The 25,140-nt window shown below is 47.4% G+C and overlaps 1 protein-coding gene across 1 annotated transcript; it reads right to left on the reverse strand.

Annotated features, from left to right (window-relative positions):
* Positions 1-1,592: 1,592 nt before the first annotated feature.
* Positions 1,593-20,775, reverse strand: ZC3H12A (zinc finger CCCH-type containing 12A). The gene is made up of 6 exons (XM_029620111.1): positions 20,700-20,775; positions 19,032-19,636; positions 7,978-8,117; positions 6,235-6,469; positions 4,582-4,688; positions 1,593-4,233 (listed from the first exon to the last, which is right to left on the reverse strand). The coding sequence occupies exons 2-6, from the start codon at positions 19,589-19,591 to the stop codon at positions 3,200-3,202; spliced, it is 2,076 nt and encodes a 691-aa protein (XP_029475971.1). The 5' UTR covers positions 19,592-19,636; positions 20,700-20,775; the 3' UTR covers positions 1,593-3,199.
* Between the last annotated feature and the right edge of the window lie 4,365 nt (positions 20,776-25,140).

Genomic DNA, 25,140 nt, shown 5'->3' on the forward strand with positions numbered 1-25,140 from the left:
ATCAGTGTGAGAGCTCCCTGGTCCCAGCACTTTTCAAGCACCCAGCCATCTCCAAGCAAACTCTGGACTAGGCCCCAGCCTGGGCCTAGGCATCAAGGCAAGACCTGCGCACCAGGCCCAGCCTAAGGCTAGACCTTGACGACAGACCTGGCCCTTGACTAGACATCAGCACTGAATTAGCTTGGGGCATTCTTTTGGCCTGGGAAGGCCAGCTAGGGCCTCCAGAAGCCTGGTTTTTTTTTTTGTTTGTTTGTTTTATTTTCCCAGCAAATAATTTGAGGAGATTCTTTCCACATTTGAGCTAAAGTCAGTTGAGCTGCATTCAAAAGTTGGTTAGCCAGTTTCCTGGACCCAGCCATAATTAACCTGTCCTTCCAAAAACTCAATAGTCAGACAGATGGTTCTACAATCTTTCTCTTTCCGTATTTGATTGCAATATCATCCACCACCTGAGACCAAAAATCATGCACCACTTGGCATTCCTACCACATATGAATGTAATTACCAACCTGCCCGCAACGTCTCCAACATAATGGCCTAACATTACTGCCCTTGGAATAGAAAATAGTTGGGAATGTGCCATATAGTATTTTAAATAACTGTTCTTGACTTTTATATCAAATAGAAATTCTTTTGGAGACCTTACAAATATGTTTCCAGCCTCTAAACCCAAGATTAATGTGAAGATCAACATTCCATTTCCTTATAATACTTATCAATTTATCTTCTTCTCCTGGTTCTTCCCTAATGCTAGCATTCAGTTGAGATACCAGGTGACCTATATCATCCTTCTCAAGCCCCTCACATCCTTCAAATTTATCGCTCACCCCAGCCAGATTTAAAACGTCTTTCTTTAATTGTAAATATAAATAATTGGAGGTCCATATTCAAAAGCATTTAGCTGACTAACTCCGAAGCACCATTCAATATCCCTCCAAAGTTAGCCGAGTAAGTTTATTCAGCTAACTCTGCTATCCGGACTGTGTCCAAATACGGAGCTCCATGTTTAGGAATCTGATACTCTCCCAATAAATCCTGAAATGTTTTGAAAGGGTGGTCTTTTAAATAATTGACCAATGAATCTTAATCCAACCCTGCACCATTCAGAAATATCAGGTGAAAACATTGCCAGAGATGTCCGAGGGTTCTTAACAAGAGAAGTAATGTAAGGAACTGGTGCATTGTGCACAGCAATGGGATTAAACATTTTGTTCTTCCTATAGCGCTGCCCTTACTGACAGTCTGTGCACAAGGAATAGTCAGGACCATCATCACTTTTATTTTTGTTTATTCAAGTTGAGAAATAGAAGTTTGGATTTTAAAGATATTACAAATGTGCACACTTCTGTTCCTAGCGCTCTGACCATGGAAATTAAGGCTGAAAGTGTCTAAGAGTGTTTAAGACATTTTCAGCTGAATACAGAGCCAAGCGACCTACCTACCACCACATCCCATACAGTATTAACTCTGTTATACTGTGTACTGGCGACTCTGGTCCACTAACTATCGCCAGGATTCAAGCTCCACTGACTCTTGTGTACCCTAGTGAAAACGTGCAACCGTTGGATGGAAGTAAAGAATCGCCAATTCAATTCCAATTCTAAATTTTTTATTTTATGTAATGCAACGGCTCTTCCAGTCGCCTCCCCTTTCCAACGTACATACATAAGGAACTGTACCAAATTCCGAATAAGATTCTGCATATCCAGTTTCAGTACAACAGCTATTAGAAGCAGTCAATTCTCTAATTAGCAAAGGACAGAGAAGAGACGTGCAAAAAAAATCACACAGGGGCGAAAATCTCCATATGACACTTCCTTCCTTGCCCCAGGCTGGCCTGAGTAGCTCTTTCAGCACCCTGAAAAATACAGTGGTCATGGGTGGGATATCTTGAGAGATCGGGCCATTTACGTGCCTCGGGAAGGTTGCAGAATCCCATGACTCTCAATCTTTGCCAAGTCCACCGAACAAAGTGCGTCATTTTTTTCCCAGGGCTTCAGGAAGTGTTCGTTATGAAACTTGCCGAATGGAACGCGGTGTCACGCCGCTGACGCCATCGTAGCTCGTGTCTTCTCTGCCTGCCAAGAAATTAAGAGACTCTTTCTTGCTGGGAGTCTGGGATGGTGTAGGACAGTTTAGGGTGTATTTGCAGGAGGAAAGTACAATGTTTCAAGTTGGTTTTTGTTTTATTTTTAAGGAAGTGGGGGTGTAAGGCGATGAGAAATCTTTATTTTGAGAAAATTTGACACATCTTATAATAAAAAAAAAATACACACAGTAAAAACAGTTTCCATACGTTCCAACAATTTTTCCTGCAATTAAAATATACTTTGCAGATTTCTTATCCAGTCACAAAATATTATTAAAGAAGCAGTGTGCTTACTAACGTGGAACATTACAATTTTGTAATGTATAGTGAAAGGGTATACAGTGTTCCAGATACCATGGAGTTCTGTGGCACATGGTGCCAACGACGCTGGTAAAGGTGGTCACTCTGTGATCCTTTCAAGCACAGAAAAACACAAAGCATGAATTTCAGCCAGAAATCCTGCTTTTCTTTTACAGAATCTGTGCATCGTTCATTCCACACTGAACCATCATGAAAGACGTTATCAAAATTAATTTTGCTAACGAAGAGATACAATATGCATCAACAAATCAATTGCTTCTGGCCACCGAAGGTCAATATCTGTTTGCTGCTGAAAACATGACATTTGGTTTGCATGTTTTTACATTATGACCAGAGAAGCAATTGGGTTTTATCAAATTACTCATTTTGTGCAGTATTTACAAAAGAAAGAGAGTATTCTCTACTCTCTTAACTGGAATAAAATAATTAATAGGTACAATTAAAAATATGGAACTGTCTATATTTGTATACAAGCAGTAAGGAAGTCATGAACTTTAATTAAGGAAGGAGCTAGGGCGATGGGCTTCAAATCCAGTCCTGGGCTTCAGGATATTTACAAGGAATAATCCTAAGGAATGTTTGTCTGCCCCGGGTCAAAAGGTCTGGATAATTTGCATATTCTGATTACCCCAAAGATCTGTATTTGAGGACCACATTTGGAAATCTGACCTAGGGAAAACACCCTCATTATTTCCGCAGGGGGTAGATTCAGCTATTGTGCAGATGACTTTCCATAGTCAACTCATTCTACTATCAACAGCCTTCACCATGGCTGGGCACAGTGAGTTCTTACAGCCCTGGCGTTTGAGATTTATAGGTTAATATTTCAGCAGCTAGCCTTTGGGGGTCCATCAGTTGCGGGAAAAGGTTCATCACCGCATCTACTAAATGGGGGTGAAATATTCCACACAGTTTTGTACGGACACTTGTTCGTTCTGCTGCATAGCGGTCATGTGGAGACCACTGGCCAGGATCACTGTACGCTGATGCCGGTGCTCTTTGTAATTGGTGTGGGGGGTCTCTGCTGTGTCTGCCTTGAAGAGAACTGTGCTTCGGCTTGAACCAGTATTCAGGAGAATGATGGGAGGCAGAACTGTAATCTTCGGGGAGGCTGTAATGCCCAGCTGGGGACGGATGTACTGATCTCCCGTGTCCACGAGATGACCTAGCTTGAGAAATCTCTTGGCTATATGGTGCAAAGTTAGAGCTTTTGCAACTTGAGGAAACGGGTTGAGATCCTTGATGCTGAAAGCTGTCATGGTCTAGAAAATGAGATGGATGGTACATAGGTCTAGAGCTGCAGTAAGCACATGGCCCCATTTGATTGGCCGGGGAATGCTCACACTGGCTGTTTGTCCTATCAGGCCACATCTCGGCCATTTGGCTTTCAAGAGATCCAATGCCAGAATCCAGGTGATCTTGGGAGAGGTAAGTGAGTGAGTCCATGTGGGAAGAAGGGGAGTACTGGTACCAGTCAGGAGGTCCATGGCTACCATTATGGGAAGGAAGACTAGTTGATGCGCCACCTTTTATGGCAGCAGAACTGTCAGTTACTTTTGCTGTATGCTCGGAGTTTCTTCTCGCCACAGAAACCTTCGGCATGGAGATTTTGTCTAACTCCAAGGGCATGGCTGATGTTGGCTGGGCTTGGGATGGCCTTCTTGCCTTTTTGTCATCCTTGTGAGCACTGTGCGAACAAGTTGTGCTTTTTGTTGGTGAAAGTCTTGCGTTGGCTCGAAGTTCATCCGCTAGAGAGCGCTGCGGCTGATTGATCCTCTCTGGGTGATAAAACTTGCATTTAATCCCATACGTGCATTTCTTACCTGCATGCAAGGAGAGACATACGAAAGAAATATGAGTGACGTACAAGGTACAGCCTCCATGCATGTTAACCTGACCTTTTAAAATGGAGCCGACGAAAAGGCAAACCCAATGAGATGCCAGGAACGGCAGCCGCCCTGCGCCACGAATCGACTCCTCTGCACAAACCTCCCTTGCGTCTTTTGCCAAGACTCCCCATACATTTGCAATTATTCCTTCCATTTCCCCCCCACATCACAAGTTTCCTGACTCCTATCCTTTCTGCGGGCATCTCATGTTGTTTCCTTTTCAGAAGCGCTCCCGAGAGTGCGATGGTGCTCCAGGCCAGAAGGCTCCAGCAGCTGACTCACCGTAAGGACACTGTGGTTTCTTGTGCTCTGGTACGACGGCTTTCTTTCTTAGGAAATTATCCAGGCTGGGCCCGTGGCGACCCAGAGGATCATCTGGAGGCATAAACCTGAAGGAAAGAAAATGGTGTGATTTTTCTTCTCTTTTCTTATTTTTGCGATGGGTTTCCTGATTCCGTTAGAGCTCTTGGCTGAGCTCCAAGTGGAAAAATATGGACGGCCATTGGAATAACACGCCTGGGACTTTTTCTAACAAAAAGCTGAAATGTGCTCTCTCATTGTTTACCTACTGGATAAACATGCTGAAGCAAGACTCTGTGCCCTGCTCACCCCTCCCAGCCCTGAAGAAACTTAAAAAAAAATGATTACTGGGTTTCTGTTTTTTAAGCTATCTCTGTATTTCTTGAAGTAATCATGTTTGGAGTAAGAATGCAAGTGCTCTGTTTTATGCTTATAAACGTTTCTTCAAAACTCCCCTGTGATGTGTTTACTATTCAATCAATGTATCTTGTTTTTTCTTCAAAAATGTACTGATTTTTATAGCCTACACGACTGTGGTGCAAAGTTTAATAATAAGTGTAGTCACTCAGTATATATTTTTTGGAAAATATTTATGCCCAGCCATTTCCACATGCATTGCACAGCAGCTGCGTGTATTCTGACTATTTAATCACCCGGTGTTTTCTGGTTATTGCTTTTCATATTAAAACAGGTGACTGCAGTGCTGGGGAGTTTCCACAGACTGCCACACCTTTGGCTGGCCCAGCGGTGCCTGCGTGACGTCTAGAGAACAGGCAGGTCCCGTCTACAGACCCTGAGACCAGGGCCCAGACCTCTGCACTAAGGGATTCTACAGAAAAGAAAACCCTGGTGCTTCACTTTCTATTAGATTTTGTTTCTCTTGTGAGTGCACTACAGTGACAGAACGGAAATGACATTTTGTAGAATTCTGTGCCACTTAATGTTGCTGTTATTTCCCTGTTTTAAAACAGCAGCACATCCCTACTCTCCACCCCAAGACTGGCAAGTGTTACTCTCTCATTTTGGGGGTAATTTTGAGGATTTATGTGCATAAGCCCTGGTTTGTGTGTGTGATCTGACTTTTGAAAATTGCCTGTGGGGGCAGTGTTCCCTCTAAATTTCGTGGGCTGAGTGTGCAAAACAGTTTTTGTGTGCAGCGTAGCGTACACATTTGTGCGGGGTGTCCTCTGAAACTCAGTTCTATTTTTCTTTTCATGTGTACTTGTTTCACGGCCTGGGGGTGCACAGGGAATGTTGCTGGGGGCGAGGGAGGCTGTGCAGGGAAGGGTACGAGATTACGTGCATGCTTTCCCCCCTCCCCCATGCTCATGGTAGGGGCTGGGGAAAGCATGCGTTTGATTTTTTTTTGTAAATGCACACGCAGAAAGTTACATTTGCTCTGGTGCACGAGTGCCTCGTTGCTCGCATATATGCACGCAGGCTGGGGCAACCCGCAAGGTTTTAAAAGTGGACTTGGGGGCAAAAGTTAGCTTTGCAAATTTGGGATTAAAGTCCTCTGTGGGCTGTCTGAAAATGATCTTCATTAAGTCAATCTCCACCCCTCAAAAATAAAACTAAGCTGCTTGCACCAACAGAAGGGAGAAAGAAAGCTCCCGGGGAGAAGAGGCCACCTACTTGTCATTCACAAACGAGAACATCAGCAGCCACTCCTCGATGAACTTTTTCCACTCGGGCCGCTCGTTCTGCAGGTCGCGGTAGGTGTCATTGGACACGATGATGCCATCGGACTCGTAGGCCAGCTTCACGATGAACCGGTCATCGTAGCACACGACTCGCTTGCCGCCAACTCGCCGAGAAGGCGTGAAGACAAGAATCTTCTTTTTCTCCAGCTCCCGCAGAATATTTTGATCTGCAGCAATTGTAAAAAAAAAAAAATAATAATAAAATAAAAGAGAAGGCAAGATGAGGCACCTGGGTTCAGCAGACCCGACTGGAAGTGGATTTTAGGGTCGAGCACGCTCGGTGCTGAATGTGGATAAGCTCGGGGTCCCTGGGCACATTCCGCGCTGAATGGACAGACCCAGAGCCATGCATTTCAGATGAAAAATAGTGGCACCAAGTAGCAGACTGCACTGCATTCATGCTGAAATGTTCTCAGCTGAGACACAAAATGCCCCGGTGAATTTTAAGCCAGGGATAATGCGGCCAGGTTTCACTGAATGCAGGTGAATTTACGAGAGATGTTAAGTGGGGCACAGAGGGAAGGACAGACCAGCAGCCATTTTGCGTGGTCGTAGCCCTGCAATATTTCCTGTAATTCCGCATTTTGCTTTCGAATTGGTAAAGGTCACTAAAAATAAGCCTGCCTTTTCTTAGAAAGAAGTGGTGGCGGGTTTTTTTTTTTTTTTTTTTTTTTTTTTAATAGAAACACATTCCTTTCTGTTCTTTTACTTCCTTAATCATTCTGGCTGACAGCATCTCAGACCTTCAGAGCTCTCACACCAGCACTCGTTTTCCTCTTAATTAATAGTGAATTTGGATTTTTAGCCTGCCTCTCAAAATGATGCTCAGAGCTCATTACTGAAATCCCCTTCCCCAAAGAGCTTACAATCCAAATGGGTACCCGAGGCAACAGGAGAGAAAGTGACTTCCCAGAGTGCGTGTCAGGGTGAGGGAAGCAGATTTCAACCCTGATTTCTGGTTTTAGCCTATTGCAATTATCAAATGACCAGGCCATCTTTCCACGGACAGAACTGGGCCTTGGCATCGGTGCACGCTATAGTCCGGTGCCGGTTTTTTTTAAGCCAATGATTGGTTCTCCATGAGGACGCGTGTGGTGATATAAGATCGGGTTCATGGCAAACCCTCCAGTTATACAGCGGCACAGCCAGCCGCCCTCCAGCCCTGCGTTTTTCTTCTGAAGTCTCCAGCGGCTCCCAGTTCCTGCTCTGGAGTGCCCCTGTGCAAATATATCTAACCAAACCCAGGCGGCCTTGGGAAGCTACATCTGCGAGTTATTCCACAGGGACAGCATGGTGCAAGGAGACCTTCAGATACCTCAAAGGTACAAATAAGAGTTGAGGATTTTTTTTTTTTTTTTTATTCCTGTGAAAAAGAAAGTTCTAGATCAAGGGGGTGATGATATGAACCTGAAGAAATCCTGCAGCAAGCATGGAGAGGAGCGAGGGGAAAAGCCGGAGACGGGCTGAAGAAAGAAATGGGCCTCCAGTTTCTAAGTGGGTCTATGTTTCTTGGAGTGAGAATTAAAAAAAAAAACCACATTTTTTTTTAAACTGAAGTTAGATGCACTAATTCACTCTGATGGCTCCGGCCACTAATTTTGATGCTTGCGTGGAATTAAAAAAAAAAAAAAAGAAGGAGAAAAAAAGGCAAGCACGTGGCTTTGAGATGCACTACCTGTGATGGGCACATCGGGCCTTGGCTGTTCTTTTCTCCACGAAGGCACAAAGACGGTGACGTCGGTGTGACCTCTATCCAGAAACCAGGTCACGGCCAGCAGAATACCGCGACAGGAAAATACTTCTTTATTTCCGTGGCTGCGGGGGAAAAAGGGTGAGACACACAACACAGATTAATTGTGCTTTGCCAGAAACATACAGAAGGCCGGGGCCCAACGCCGATGATCTGATGGCAACACTGGACACCGTGGCTCGCCCCTCCCCACCCCGGATTATCCGTGGCTCGCTGGCCCTTGATTCTTGTGAAGGGCAAAAAAAAAAGAGTAAGCTCTGGTAAATGAAGGATATGCTGCTCTTTGAAAACAGAACTCCCTCGTCTTGCATGAAGCAAACATTACTTTATTTCCGTATTGCATGGACAAAATGTCTGCCTTCAAGAAGCAAAACAGAAATAAGACTCGATAGGCGTCAGGGACTGCATTATAGGTTGCAGTAATCCACTGGCTTTCACAGGGTTTAGTACCAAAAAACTGAGGGCATTAGGCGTCTAAGTCGGCCCCTTGGAAAACTGACAAGGGCTGAGCCCCCAAAAAAATTTAGGCGCCCATAAAGTGGCACAGCTCCAAGGCGAAGTTGTGTGAGGGGGCAGTTAGGTGCCTAGCACTGATTTTCAGCCCTAGGCACCTAAATCCAAGCAAGTGAATTACAGGCCTCAAGTTTAGGTTTATTTATTTAATACATTTTTATACCGACATTCATGATAAAGATTATATCGTACCGGTTTACAGAGAACAGAAGTATTGTAACATTAACCTTAACCAGAAGAAGCGAGAAGTTACAATAAAACAGGGAGGAGGAAAGGAGATGGAGAGAGATAACTCAGAAACTAATTACAAATACAATTATTATTTGAGAGAACATTTTCAGCTGAATCTTTAGGTCCCAAGCTTCAGCTAAAAATGTGCCTTAATTTAAGCCCTTAGCACTCTTGCAGCTGCAAATCTGGGGAAAACGTATAGCGGGGAAATTTCCGAAGGGATTTCGACAGGTGACCAAGCCGGCGCCCAGGCAGAGTGCCCTGGCTGAGAATCGCATTTCGCAATTCAGCTAAGTGTGCGCGCAGAGGTTCCTCACGCACGGACGTTCAGCCCAATTAAGGAGGTGGCCCCAGCGGCCGGGAGGGGGGGGGGGGGGGGGGGGGGGGGGGGAGTGTTTAGGTCGGGGGAGTAAACAGCGCGTGAAGAATTGCATTTTCACATCCACGAGTGTTGTTTTGGCCCCATTCCACGGCCGGCAGAAATACCTTGTACGCAACTTTTAGAGGGAAACTGCATGCGCTGCTGAATATAGCTCCCCCCCCCCCGCAATGGAACCTTCTTCTAAGGATCTCTTTCATTGGGAAGTAAAAGCTTCGATGCCAGTCCTGGTGCTTTCAATCTCTTTTAATGTTAAGGGAAGCACTTCCCATTGGTCCTTTACTGGCTTTTATTATTAATTGAGGGAGTGGCAGGGATGGCAATAGCTGGGGTGGATGGGCCGTAAAGGTCTTTATGTGTTGTCATGTTTCTCTGTTTCTTAGACTTATACTGAGCACAAATCGTATTTCCTTCTAGAGATGTGCATCGGGTGTCCAATCGTTTTCGCTTTCGGATTCGAGTGGCCGCGGGAACATCTCGTTTTCCTGTGGATCAGCGAGTTTTTTTTCGTGAAAAATTGGTTTTTGGCTTAGTGCGCACTCACAAAAACTAACAAAAAAGTTAGCAAAAAGTAACAAAACGTAACAAAAATTAACAGTTTTTGTGAGTGCGCGCTAACCAGAAAACAGATTTTCCCTGAAATTCGGGAAAAATGCAATCGGTTTTCGGTGTTGCCGATCCATGACGATTTAGGGAATTTCGTACAAAATTCCCTGTCGTCAAAAAACGAATGCACATCCCTATTTCCTTCCCAAAATGAAGGGACGGGCAAAAACCCTGGAAGGCTGCTACGTGCCTGAGCTTCACAGAAATGGTTTGGGTTTTAAATGTAATTTAATATTTCTATTCCGCTTTTCGTGGCTGGTCACCACTTCCCTGATATGCAGCACATGAGAAGCTCCGGGTCACAAGTTCAAGACTCAATGGGTCTCTCTCCTTATGCCTTCAGGTTACAGTTGAAAACACGTTTGTCTTCTCCAGGTTAGCCAACTGATTATGTTTTTTGAAATCTTCTTGACTAGCGTTTTCCCTCGTAGCCAACAGGAGCTGAGGGGGCAAGCGGGGGCCACTGGACTGCAAAGTTGCTGACTCAGCCACAGCGGTTCTGCCTCACATAAGGCTGGCTCAGGCAGGGTCTTGGCTTCATCCCATGCTTTGCTCCCGGGCCCCAGTGTTCGCACACCTCCAAATTTTGCAGACTGGAGGCCCAGAAAGGCATTCCTGCACAATAATAATCATAAGGCGGCAATTATGCAAAGGCTGGGACATTCCAGGGCCTGTGTTTACTCGTATTATTGATGGATCAGTTGGAAGGGTCAGCTTTTTGGACCTTAGAACCTTTTCTTTGTTTCCGGAAGCATCTCTGCCCGACAGATCATTAATTACCAGCTAGGTTTCCATTAATTAAGTGCCTTGGACACAATTCTCAGCAGTGCAGTGTTATCACAGCGAAAGTTGCACATTAACTAGGAAATGTACCTAGCAGCCTCCAGGTCTCTGCTTGCACAAGAGAAATCTGAAACTGGAGGCTGGATTGCATTGAGAGCATGACTCCAGTTAAATTCATCCCAGTGTAAACCAGTTCCAGGCCTTCAGGTAACCTCAGTTCAAAGATAACGTTGCTTCATAATAAAAGTGGGGAAGTACTTTATTTTTGATATAAAATAAAAGTGGGAGATTCCTCTTTAGGCCTCCCCTAAGATCAGAGCACACTTAAGGCACACGCACAAATGAGATCTGGCTTTGTAGCCGGGCGGTTTAGACTTATGTTTACTAGCCCTTTCAGGAAAGGTCAGCAACTTCTCAAATTGCTGAAATTAGACTCAGACATCCACAGCGCATGGACTCTCAGCTGGATGGCGAGGAGGTGTCCCTGGGGTGGAGGCATTTAATTTTCAGAAGGCCCCTGCACAATTTCCATCCTTTCAGCTGCCCGCACACAAAGCAGGTGAAGGCATGCGGGTGCTTTTGGCCTGCTCTAAACATAGTCTCGTTTAAATCTGTCTGCGTACCTGGCAACTAGAGGGGCTCCTGAGAGTCGCCTCCAGCTGAACTAAAATCAGCGCGGTGGCAGAAAAAGGCCAACATGTAGGGAACTCAATTTAGGGGTCCAGCAAATGAAAGGTGGGACTTTCCTTCTCTCATAGAAGCAGAGAACGCGAAGGCGGAGAAGAAGTGCGAGGCCCGTCCGGGTCTGCTGAGGCAATGCCGAAGACTCTGCTTTTCCCTTCACTTCTCATTGCAACCGAGGACCCCCGTGCTTATCCCAGGCTTTTGTAGATTCCAGCTGGGGGTGTGTGTGTGGGTGTGAAAGGGGTGAACGGAGTTCCCAGGCATCCAAAAGGCGCCCACCAGATGAAGAGACGGCCTGGCCCCACTGCGCATCTTTCAGCGTTGAACAGCGTCACTGCTCAGCGCAGACCTAATGAAGCTCCTGAGCGCGGGACCCACAGCGTCTGCAGGGAGCTTCATCAGTGTTTATTAAACAAGAACAAAAATGGAAGGAATCGCTGGGAGAAAGTTACCTGCCGTGATTCCAGGTAAATATCCAGAAAAATAAAATAAAACCTGAAAATGAAAATCCCCAAGTATCTGACTTTCGGGCCGATACAGTACAGTGCGCTCCGGGTTCGGCCGCGCGTTTGACGCGCTAGCTTTACCCCTTATTCAGTAAGGAGTAATAGCGCGTCGAAAACGCGCGTCCAACCCCCCCCAAACCTAATAGCGCCCACAACATGCAAATGCACGTTGATGGCCCTATTAGTTATTCCTGCGTGATTCGCTAGGTAAAATGTGCAGCCAAGCCGCACCGGGAAAGCAAAAACTGCTTTTCTGTGCACCCTCTGACTTAATATCATGGCGATATTAAGTTGGAGGTCCCAAAAGTTAAAAATAATTAAAAAAAAAATTTTAAATCGGCCCGCGGCTTGAAAACCGGACACTGAATTTTGCCGGCGTCCATTTTCCGAACCCGTGGCTGTCAGCGGGTTTCAGAACAGACGCCTGCAAAATTGAGCTTCGGTTGTCAAACCCGCTGACAGCCGCCGCTCCTGTCCGAAAAGAGGCGCTAGGGACGCACTAGTGTCCCTAGCGCCTCTTTTTATCGGGGCCCTAATTTGCATAGCCCACCCTCCTGAATCGCGTGCCCTGGAGCGTGGCCTGTGCGTGCGCTGGGAGAGCGGGCGCTCGCCGGCTCTCCCGCGCGTTTTTCTGTATCGGCCTGACTGCCAGGAGGGCAGCAGATTTGGAATTTAGCTAACTGGGCTCTGGCAGGGGGCTGGGGGTATCTTTTATTGAACAATCATAAGAACTATCCAGAGGGGAAGCTGTCCCAGGGTCTCTGCTTGGATAATTCTCACTCGGTCCTGTCCACAGAGGTTTCACATTTCTCCAGAAGCAACCCCCTCATGTCATGAGGTCCATCTAGCCAAAGAGTCAGTTCCTGGCACATCGAACTGCAGTCAGGTACACAGCAAACCCAGGAAAAAGCCTTTAAAAAGAGTCTACTTCCTGGGAGCGCTTACACAATGCGAGAGATTGTTTTTCTGTAATACCATCAGCCGGGCCGTCTGCCCAGAAGGAACGTTGCCAAACGGGGTGATCAGAAAATTCCCCTCAGAAGGAAGTAGAGCCTGATTTACATAAAGAGAAAAAAAAGATTTGCATAAGCTTACAGCGGTGCTGTGTGTGTGGGGAGGACGGAGTCAGCACAGCAAGGAAGTAGCTCTGCACCAGATTGAGAGTTGTGCAGCCAGCTCTGAAGCGGAAATTCCCCTCCTGTTACACTATGGCCTGGAAAGTCACCTGATTGACTCACAGGCATTAAACTTTGTACTCTGCTTTATTTTCTTTTCTGGTAATTACACCTTGATGTGAATCACAGTCCCAAATGCACAAGGCTTTTATTTCCTTAAAAGGCAGATCTGTAGGAAGGTCTGCAAAATCCCTAGGTCTCTTATCTCTGTGTTTGTTTTATGGGCTAGCGCGGGAGAATTTTTTCCTACAGGTATTCCCCAAAAGAGATTTCACTGCACAGATGTTACATTTTACAGATGTTCAATTACTCCGAAATCTAAAGGCATACTGCCGCCCTCTCTGAAAGCTTCTTGAGAAGGAGACTTGGTCCATAAAAAGGGGGAATGTTTTATTTTCCCCCACTTAAATGCATGGGAGATGTGGCATTTTTAAGAACGAGAGAGACGCTGGGAAAATGGGAAACAGCGTGGTGAAAGAAGAGACAGGCTCTCTTCTAAAGAGGCAGGGTTGCCAGCCTAGAGCAGGGTTTCCCAGGCAGTGTCATTGCTTGATGCTCAGATCCGGGCCAGCAGCTCCCAGCTGAAACCGCGCATGCGATAATGAATGGACAGCACGCAGGGCACGCTTTGTTCGGCACACACAGTGCGCAGAGAACCTCCTCGTCTTCCTCCTTCCATCCCCAGGCTGAGTGAGAGGGAGAGAGCGTGCATGAAGCAGTGAATGGGACTCACTGAGTGCTGGGGGCAGTGGCAGCCACATCTCCTGCACTTCTCTGTAGAGGAAACGGACCCATTAAGATGAGTTCATGCGCGTCACTGCCCCTTCTTATTTAAATCTGGACGAGGGGCTGCTGGAGCTCTCAGCACTTCCATAGATGATCTGACCCTTTGTCCGCACTGCGTGCCCTCTGGAGGTCGGTGTGCTGCACAGCAGTTTTGCTTTGGCTTTGCAAAGATTGGAAAACATTGAGCTAGAAGGAATCAAATACATTTCTAAGGGCCCAATCTTTAATATGCCCAGAGGGGGTCAATGGTACATTCATTTTTGAAAATGGAAAATATATTTTTCAGAGACGTCGCTTCTCAGACTGTTTTTTGCCTGAGGATCAAATGTAAGATCTGTGAGCTGCGAGCTTTAGGCTAAGAGTGGATCTACACAGTGTGACAGTAACTTTTAAACAGCCATGCGGATGTACATGTACATGCACGAATGGACCTGGCCACTTTATAGCATACACACGTATATGCACATACATGTATGTGCACGAATGGACCCGGCCACTTTATAGCATACGCACGTATATGCACATACATGTACGTGCACGAATGGACCTGGCCACTTTATAGCATACACGTATATGCACATACATATATGTGCACGAATGGACCCGGCCACTTTATAGCATACGCACGTATATGCACATACATGTACGTGCACGAATGGACCCGGCCACTTTATAGCATACACGTATATGCACATACATATATGTGCACGAATGGACCCGGCCACTTTATAGCATACGCACGTATATGCACATACATGTACGTGCATGAATGGACCCGGCCACTTTATAGCATACGCACGTATATGCACATACATGTACGTGCACGAATGGACCCGGCCACTTTATAGCATACGCACGTATATGCACATATGAGATAAGTTTGGCTGTACACGCATACATGTATGTGCAATTGTGTGGACACTGCTTGTGGGCACAAATGCCAGCTCTGTCATGGAAGTGGGAGGCACAATTACCAGTTTCCCCAGTCTGTTCCCAGTTCACCCAGGTATAGGCCTCTGACTTCCTAATCCCCCTAAATTAAACTTCTGCACATATCTCCCGGCTTTGGCTCACGTAGGGCTCTTAAAATCTACTTGTACGTGTGTGTCGGGGGTGGGGTGAGGGGCTAACTCCCTCCAATCCGAACCCGTGGGGGGGGGGGGGGGGGGGGGGGGGGGGATGGAGAACTGTTTGAGCCCTGGCCAAAGTGAGAGCATGAAACCTCTTGTACAGGTAAATAAACTCCTGACAGACCCAACCCTGCGCGGCATCCACTTCTTCTGTGGTCTCAGGAGAGGCGGCCCTGGCAGTCGCCCCGAACCCTGCCTTACGGGGTGACCTTCAACAAGTCCCGCGCCCTTCCCTCTGCAGAACAGGACGGGGTTTTTCTCTTCCCCCTCGGCACCGCCTCTAGTTAGGGAACTCGGCTGAAAGGGGATTCTCCAGCCCGGGTTCCACGAGGGCTGCTTCCCTGACCCAGCCTGTGAGAGATCATTAAAGGCGAGGCGGCAAGGTGTGGCCCCGGGTGTTACAGGCTCTTTCAGGTCAGGGCCAAGGTGCTCTGGGAAAGCAGTGCAGGAAGCTTACGCAATCTTCCTTCAAACTGCAGCCAATCGCATTCACGAAGGACTCATCCGTTTCCTTGATAGTGCCAAAGTTTTGAATACCAAACAATCGCTTTGTTTTGCTTAAATGCCTCGTTTTGCATTTAACAGTGCAATATCATTTAATGGTGCAATATCCTGCTCCCCCCCCCCACTATGTGGATTATTAGTTTCTGTCACGCGCTCCTGAATAGCTCTAAGTTAGAAAATGTCAGGTTAGTGTAAATAAACTTCTGGATGCTGTTTCAGCACAAAATCTGTGCCTGACTTCAGTCTGTGGACTACATGAGCCACTGCAGTAAAATCAGCCCTTGCCAGAAATAAAAAAAAAAAAAAAAAGAGATGATAAAATTGTCTAAGTCACCTGCTCTATACAAGGCTCTAAATGATCCTCCTCATCTGAGTCTTCTTTACGAACAGAAACTGCAGGCGCCCTGGACTTCTGCGTCTGCTGGAGAGCAGCGGTTGTGGTTAAGGCTGGTCCCCTTTTCTGTGCACAGCAACATCTGGAGTTGTCTTGCCTCGTGACGGCTGCTTTAGGAACTGAAACAACCCTTGTGTTTGTTGACGAGATACCCTGTGCACCCAGCAGCCGAGCTCTGCAATCAATGGTTATGGGTGCACGCCCCTCAGGGATGTCTGACCAAGTGCCGTGATAAAATGCAAATAAATCTCCTTACAATGAAAGCTGGGAATCCTGGGAAATTCCATCAGCCTCAGCAAACCGGGACAGGGAAAACCTAGCAAAGGGAGATTCATCAAACATCCCCTCTGGATTTAGGGATGAAACTGTTCATCACTCTTGGGAAAAATGCTGGGGGGAGACCTGGAGCAAAGCTGCGACAGACGAGCAGGAAGCCCCCCTCCCATTGCAGAGAATCCCAGGGGCCACGGATAATCCTCCAACAATACCACAGGCCCCAGTGCACGTGAAGCTCTCTGGCCATTAACTGCAGATTGGTGCGGAGGGGCAGACCAGATGGGCCCTATGGTCTTTTTCTGCCGCAGCCGTGAGACTGAGTTTAAAGCGACCTAAAGTCTGCTGTCTGGGCATCCCGTCCGCTACTTTTGTACTTCCTCCTTTGAGTTTCTGCACCTGGGATTCATTAGTGTGAGCCTTCTCAACGCTGGTCCTCAGGGGCCACAGTGAATATTCACCAGGCACATCTCTGTATCCTGCCCAGGGTTTGCGAGGAGTCTTCCCTCGCCTGCTAACGTGGCTGCAGCATCCTCCTCCTGAGGCGGTGCAGTCCCTCCTCGGCCTGTGATCTAAGGAAACGGCGCACACGTCCTGTGTGCCAGGTTTTGTGTTTTGTTTTGTGGTTTGTTTTTTTTTTTGCTTCTGAACCGGTTGACTCGGCAACAGCCCACATCGACAGGCTATGACGAGAGGAAGAAAGCGTCCCAGCCGTACTCTCGGAAACGTTAAGTCCGCCTACGTAGACAGAATTAGCCAGCAATCTCACAGTGACTGGGACATTAACAGAGAAAGAACCCGACCCAAATAAAAAACGCAAGGGAATGCCCTCTCTGCGTACACTGTCATTATTTTGCACAATCCCTTGGAAGAGGAGGCGTGTGTCGTATGATCTTAGCTCTCTGCTCAGACAGGAATTTTTCCCAGTGCAGGAGGATGTGAGAGTCCTTCAACCATCTGGATTCTTACCAAGTCAATGAACTCTCTCTCTGCTCGATTCAGAGACAGCAGAAGAAGGGTGGAGGGCTTCTTTCTACTTTGCGTAGTTCAACACACCCATGTTTCTCTCTGCCCTCTCCTTCCTCAGCACTATGCCAACAAATAATTCAGAGAATACTTTTTCTCCAAATTGAACTTCTGCTGACTTGTGTGTGTCAGCCTAGGCACATTTGTACTGTAGTGCTAGGCAGCCTCTCACGGTGTGCACACCCTTCATGGCCAGGCTCATTTTGAAAAGGAGAACAGCAATGGTGTAGATAATGCGTATATACCGGCCAGATTTCTTTGGATACTCAGTAAGATGAGTTGCATTAAGTTTACTTTTAGATGCAGATACGAAAATAAATTTCTTGAAAATGCTAGTCAGTTGTCGCTGCCTGTGATTACAGATGAGGGTGCGGAAACGGAGGCAGTTGTAGTTTCCTGTCCTACTTCCGTTAGGATGGCAGCCTAATTTATCTTTTAATAATAGCTTTACTGGTTAGAAAGGAATTTTCAGTCGTTAATTTATATATTTAGAGGAATGGCTGGGCTTGGCCAAACTTGGGCACCGTAACATAATGTAACTTGGTAAAGGTCACAGTGGCCAGTGGTACTCAGGCCACTTCTCAGGCCTTGTGTCTGATCTGGGTTTCAGGATATCCCCAATGACTATGCATGAGATATTGGTGCATATATTTCCACTATATGCCTACAGATCTATAATCTCATACATATGTATGGGCTGAGAACAGCTGATAGAGAGTATTTACTCTGGAACCGCTGAGAAACCTAAAATAAACACCTTTATATCAGCCATAGGTCTCTGATTTATAGGCGTTACCTTGTCACCAGGAACTGGCTTGCCCCTACTGCATCTATGAACTTGCTGTCCTTAATCTATCAGAGAAATTGTAGAAATAAGGGTCAACCAATAAGTTGGGGGTGAGGGCTGTTGACTGGACCATCTGAAGATGTTGGACTAGATTTTGAGGGCAATGCTCCCTTCATCAGGTCAAAATGCATTAACCTAGGCCAATAGCAGAGGAGTAGCCTGGTGGTTACTACCGGTCAGATACTACCGGTCAAATCCTGCTGCTCCTTGTGACTTTAGGAAACTCACTTCACCCTCCATGGCTTCCAGTACAAACTCACAGGCCCATGCAACGTCGGCACGCGAAAAACGGCCAAGCTCCCCTCTTTCCACCTCTCCCGGGCGCGCGCGACGCAGTGGGATAATGAGCCGCTGCGTTAGAGAGGAGGCGCTAGGGGAAATAGTGCGTCCCTAGCGCCTTCCCGGCACCGGTCGCCCGAGACTTAGGAAAACGGACGCTCAATTTACAAGCATCGCTTTTCCTAACCTGACCGCCAGCGAGACATTTAAAAAAAAACAACCATTTATTATTTTTTACCTTTTCTGCTAAGTGTTAAGTGATGAAGAGCCCCAAAAGTTAACGCCAGCTCCGGGGCTGGCGTTACTTTTTGAGTAAAGGCGTGCGCGTGGGGCGCACGTTTATTATTTACATGCGGGTGGCATAGCTAACAGCCTCACCACCATGGCATTTACATGTGATGAGCGCTATTAGGTACGCGCTGGTTTGGACACAGGTTTTGGATGTGCTAACCCCCGTTATTGCATCGGGGGTTATGGGTGCGTGTCCAGCCACGGGTTAACCAGTGCGCTGGCCTGAGCGCGTGGTATTGCATCAGCCTGTGAGACTGTAAGCCCTCTGTGGACAGGGAAATACCTACAGTACCTGAATGTAATCTGCTTTGAAATGCCAGAAAAAAAAAACCAGAAAATAAATACATAAAGGAGGTATTACTTCCTGCTTATTGGTTGACTTTTATTTCTGCACATTCAAATGGGCTGATAAGGCCACCATACTGCTTTATAAGTTTCAAGCTATAAAAATAGGTCTAGAATTATGATTTTAATGCTTTTTTTTTTTTGTTTGCATTCCTATACCCAGGCACGTGGACACACGTTCAAAGCTTGTTGTACTTGTAATGCAAAGAGATACACAGAGTCCATACCTCATGGCCACATTGCTTCCGTCAATCACAATGGGCTTCAGGTTGTTGGCTTCCGTCTCCTCGGAAGGCGGCAGAGACGAAGGCGATTTGCTGGCACTGCCCCCGCGGGGAAGCAGGAGAGAGTCTGTGGGATCCTCAGGCGGTGCCTCCCTCTCCGCGGCGGCAGCGCCGTGCTTCACCAGCTCCCCCAGCACGGTGTTCGTGTCCGCCTGGCAGCCCAGTTTCTGGAGGACCACGTGGATCTCTTCTGAAGAGTAGCCCAGCTTACGGAAAAAGTCGACTTTCATCCGCACTTCGCTCTGCTCCGGGGAGTCCCCGCAGCCCGGCCTTACCCGGAGGCGGGCCTGCTCCGGGTCCGCCATGCCGCTCGCGCTGCTGGTCGCTGCAGGCGCGCAGGTCAGACTGGAAAAATCGCTGTCGAAACCGTGACCAGGGCCCATGCTCCAGTCTGGGGAGCAGGTGTCGGCAGTGCTGGCTCTGCCACTCGGTGGCTTTTGGTGGCTCCAACTGGGAAAGTCCACGGTGCAGTCCGATGGATAGGAAACACTGTCTAAATTCATAACTTCCTCCAGGCCAGGCCCCTTATCCTCGTCTGCATGCAAATCCTGTGAAAATACAGCTAATCATTAACTGCCAAAGGCATCTACTGAAAAAGTAAGCCACACCTCTTTCTCAGCAGCAAGAAAAGGTAGTATTATTACTAATGTTCCGAAATATTGTATCCCACCAACACACACCTCCCCGCAAACATGCTCCCTCCCCACCCTCATCCATTCCCCTTGCACATGGACACTCTCTCCCCGCACACACTCCTCCATGTCCCACCCTCAGATATGCAGGCTCTCCCCACCTCATGTATCTTGGGTTTCCTATAAAAATTGGAAAGCAGGATTAGCTGCACCTCTCTGTTAAGGGGCCGGGTGGTAAACCCTGTTTAAAAGGCATTTTTAAACAAGGATCCGGGCAGGCCTGTTTCTCCAGTTATCAGAAGGAGTTATGCATAATTTCACTTTTAAAAGTGAATAATATTAAGTATCCAAAGGGTTAATTGGAAGGGGAGGGCTCTTCCAAGCAGCTGTACCCTCTTCAGGAACAAGAGGGACAGTGTTATGCCAGAGGATCACAGGGCCAAAAGCAAACTTCTTTCTTGCAAAGGGACCTACGAGCCTTGTGAGTAACATCCCCTTCATCCGACTGGAAGTGGTGCTGCGGAAATCCCCATCCATTGATAAAAGTGCTCGTCAAGGCTAAGATCCCCCCCCCCCACCCGCCGTCCCTATGTGCAGAGGCTCAGGCGCCTGCCAGGGTCTGAGCTGCATTTCTGGCTGATAAAAGTCTTTTAAAATGGCCCTCGGAACCATTTGGGCCAGGTAAGAGGCTCGGCTCTCGGGCAGGTAAGCTGAGCAGTGTTCATAGGGCAGGATCAGCCCGGGAGGGAGGCGAAGGAGCGGCTTTGCTTTCTGTAATCAATGCCTCGCGCGTCCCGGGCTGCAGGAAGCGGCGATTGCCCCTCGCGTGCTGTGACAGCTGCAGTCAGGTCTGCGGGGGACCCCGGCCGGGGCAGGAGGGCAGGTACCTGAAGGGAGGGCTGAGTGTGACGTGGCTGCCCCAGGAGCCCCCCCATCAGAGATAGATAGATATAAAGGCCGGCCGCCCCCCAGCACTTACTGTCAGCGGCCGCTCCGTGCTCGGCGAGCTCCTGGCAGGCCCATGCTGCACCGGGGAAAGCAGGAGGCGAGCTCCTCCGGCCCTTATATAGCAGCCTCGGGCGGGGCGGGCGAGAGGTGGCGCCCTGCGCCCTCCCCTCCTCCACCCGAGGAAGCGGAGGAAAGTTTCCGAGGAAAGGGGACCCAGCCTGCAGGCTGAGCGAGGCTCGGCACTGCCACCTGCCGGCGAGACGCGATGGGTACCCGAAGGAACCAGGAAACTTACTGGGGGTTTGGATTTTGTAGGTTTATTTCTTGCAACGTTTTGCTGCTGAGATTTTCACCCCGCGGCGCCTCCGTCGTTCTTTGTCATCCTCCGCGCAGCTTTGGGGGAGAGAGAGCTCGGTTTTCAGGAGGATGGAGCTGGATTAACTAAGGAGGTGCCAGGCTGCATTCGCGGGGCGGCACGTGGTCCCGAGCTAGTGGGCCAATAGCACCGGCTATGTACGGATAATAGACTGCACTGGACGTGTGCATTTCTAGCCGCTTTTAAAGGTTGCACTCCCGGAGGGGTGTCGGGATAGTACACTGCACAGGTAACCCCCGTTTGGGTAGGCAGGTTCTCATGCCTGAATGGGTTACTTGGTTCTTAAGTAGTGATGCTCAAGCAGATAGTATGGTGGCTCTCCTCAGGGGATCCTCTACTCTGGCCAGCACAGTTCTCAATAGTGCAGCAGGAGCCCCAAACCTGACCACTTAGGAGAACCCAGGTCCATCTATGAGTCAGAATACCCCCGAGTAATTCTGTCAGGCGCAGAGCACAAAGCTGCTGGTTCCAAACAAGGGGCCTCTTACGAAAGGATTTTTTTCCCCATTCGGTGTCTATGGGAAAAATGCTTAGAAAATGAGGCCCACAGTTCTTTATTTTTAAAAAAGAAACAAGATAGAGTTCCGGTTCACGGAGGTCACTGGTAGCTGTTGTTCCAAAGCAAAACTGCAAACAAGTAGCAGCAGCCTGTCGCGGCCAAACTGCAGAGGTGACAGGTACAGTCCCACTTTTAGGGTCAAGACCACCCTCAGTGCTTCACACATGCAGTAGAATTGATTTTTCACTTCCACCTGTGCATGACAGGTGAGACACAGATAGGCACCAGCCAGGACAGACACCTCAGGGTGATTGTGTCTGATGATCTGAAGGTAGCAAAACAGAGCTGGGAAAGACATCACCAGCATAAAAATAAAAGAGGTGATGATGCCTCTGTAAACAAAATGGGCGAGACCTTACCTTGAATGTTGTCTCCAGTTCTGGAGGCTGCATGTCCATAAGGACGGCGACCAGAATGGTGCTAGGTCTGTACCAAATGCCTTATGAGATTACTCTCCTCCTGGTGTCCAGATTAATATCCCCGAGAGTCAAGACAGGGCAATATGGTAGAGACACCTGGATAGCTCAAAGGTACAAATAGTGAGCCAGAAGAAAAGCTTTTTTTTTTTTTTAAGGAAAACATGCTTTAGAACAATCAAGTCCTTGCCAGCAGGTTGATGGTAACTGAGTACTGTGCAGGAAGGCCACTGAGACCTAGGTGGCTGGATATTTAGGCAACAGTCTTGCTATTTAGATTATTACAAAGCTTGTTGTTAGGATATTAAGAGGAGGGGGTCTTGTATATACATCATCCCAGGATAATGGAGAAGAAATCAAGAATAGATTTGCAGAAGGAACAATAATCTAAAAGCAGTCAAGCTTCTCTGGTTGGCAGCAGGGAAATACAGGTGCAGTACGGTCAGAGAAAACTGGGGAGACTGGATTGGGCTAAGGAACATCCCCAGAGAGCGAGGATTCATTTCTTCCTGGCTCAGGGGCTGGGAAAGAAAAGCCCATTTTGGGAAGTGTTGTGAGATGAATAACTTTCCTTTTTGGTAGAGAAAGGCAGACATGGCTTACATGCAAATAACTGGGCAATAAGGAACACCAGCGAAAAGCAGAAACGCCTTGTATTCAGCGTCTGCACTCCAGTTACCTTCTTATCTTCTGCCTTCTTTCCCTGAAATAAATTCTTAATGGGTTTGTTCTCCAGTTCCTCCTTAATCTCCTGAATCGCACCACCCATCACTCTATCAGAAAAGGCTTAAAGCAGTAAAAAGCAAAAGGGTATTGGTTAATACAAAGCAAGTTCTGAACCAGTGCAGGATTTTCCAGGTCTAGCAAATTCATTTTTCTGCTCATACGAAAAGTAGATATGTCTGGCAAGCGAGCAGGCTCCAAATCATTTCCTTTCTAGCCTCATGGTTTTAATTTGGAGGGTTGTGCATTCGATTCCTTGATTAGGCAGCTACGCGCGTACCTTGCCGACTTTCTAGTACATGCGGGAAAATGGATAGTATTCGCGTATCTCATTATTAAAAACGCACGTGTGTTCTCCGTTTCCCGCGGGTACTAGAAAGTCTGCGAGGCACGCACCTGCGCAGCAAGTCAAGGAAACGAATGCCCATCCCTATTGGTTTGTGATCCCACAGCGATGGGCATTCGTTTCCTGATTTGGCGGGGACGCGTGTGCCTCGCCGACTTTCTAGGCAGGCGGACAAAGCAAGGTATGTGTGTGTAATCGTAATAAGAGATACGAGCATACTAACCATTTTCCTGTGTGTATTAGAAAGTCCCCGTCAAATCAGGAAACGAATGCCCGTCCCTAGCAGGCATCGATGTGGGATCACCCTGCATTAACTGTGCCTTTATTCTGGACTGAGTTAGAGCTATGGATGCCTACACAGAGATTAGAGCAACCATTGAAAACAGAATAAAGGTGAGCTTGGTGAGGAGAAGGCATGGCCTACTGGTTGGAGGACTGGGCTGAGAGCCAGGGAAACCAGGGGTCAAATGCAAATGCTCCTGTGCCCTTGAGGAAATCACTTTGTCACGCTGCCTCAGGTAGCTACTTAGGTTGCAAGCTGTTCGAGGTAGGGATTTACCGGACCTGAATTCTAAGGATGCTGTTAGCCACTTTGAGCATCATTTGGAGAAGCGGACAAAAAATGATTTCTCATCCTTTATTTATGTCCTGATTTAGAATGAGGAAATTGGGATTATGTGGATTCCATTCATTCCAGCTCTGCTCTCTCTCACTCTCTCTGTTTGACTGCGGCCACACCCATTCATCCCATCGATACCACAGTCTTCCAAGTGAAACCGGCTAGTAAGGATATTAGTTCTTCTAGGGATCCAGCTGTTTCAGAGTGGACGACCTCTCCTTGGTTCAGCCTGCAGAAGCCATCCAAACCCTTTCAGGACGACCACCCTGCTGGTATTGGGGGTTAGACATGAGAAGGAAGGGTGCTGGGGATGAGCTAAATAGAGAAGCTCGTATGCTCACCTACCCAAGGGATAAAGGAGAAGCTGGACAACATTTTGAGCGAGGAGATTCAGCTGCATAACCCTCCCCTCGTACCCGCCAGCCCCGCCCAGCGCTTCAGAGGGCATCTGTGCAGACTGGCCAGACTGAGTGCCAGCTTTCTTAGTAGTCTAATCTTTGAGTGGAAAGGAGACTTCTGCCAAACAAGCCCAGGCAGATTGCTGTCTCGCCCCGTGGGCATGCAGGGAGCTCACGGGGAGCTGTTCTGGAATTCAGCTGAGCTACCGAAGTGAAGGAAAAGATCCAGCGCATTCCGCTCCCTGCCCTGCTCCGCCTGCCATCTGGTGGCAAAAAAAGAGAAGATCTGCAGAACAGATCCACTTTCAGCTTCTCTTCAGCACAGTCAGAACCTTTTCCCCATCGTGACACATCTGACAGACTTCACTCATGTGCGACACTGCTCAGTACAGCCTATGGCAAAAATAAAAACAATATCAGCAATCAAATGGTACCACAAGTATAATTTAAACACCTCATATATGTGCAAAACCAAATGTATGTAGGCCCCTTACTTTAAGGGTCTGTATTGTGCAACAGACTCTATTATTGTATAGGGTCACCTTGCTTTAATTTAAATTATCCGTTTATAGTCATTTTTTCTATTTTCTGTTATCATAAAATCCATTGTCACACAATCTCCGCAAATGTAAGGAGGGGGACACAAATACTCATCTACTCCATGGTAGTTCACCATGGAGTGTGAGAGAGAGGGGGGAGTTGTTCAACAACAATATCAGCAATCAAATGGTACCACAAGTATAATTTAAACACCTACTCCATGGTAGTTCACCATGGAGTGAACTACCATGGAGTAGATGAGTATTTGTGTCCCCCTCCTTACATTTGCGGAGATTGTGTGACAATGGATTTTATGATAACAGAAAATAGAAAAAATGACTATAAACGGATAATTTAAATTAAAGCAAGGGAACCCTATACAATAATAGAGTCTGTTGCACAATACAGACCCTTAAAGTAAGGGGCCTACATACATTTGGTTTTGCACATATATGAGGTGTTTAAATTATACTTGTGGTACCATTTGATTGCTGA

The sequence above is a fragment of the Rhinatrema bivittatum genome, chromosome 11, assembly GCF_901001135.1.
Source record: "Rhinatrema bivittatum chromosome 11, aRhiBiv1.1, whole genome shotgun sequence".
Lineage (NCBI taxonomy): Eukaryota > Metazoa > Chordata > Amphibia > Gymnophiona > Rhinatrematidae > Rhinatrema > Rhinatrema bivittatum.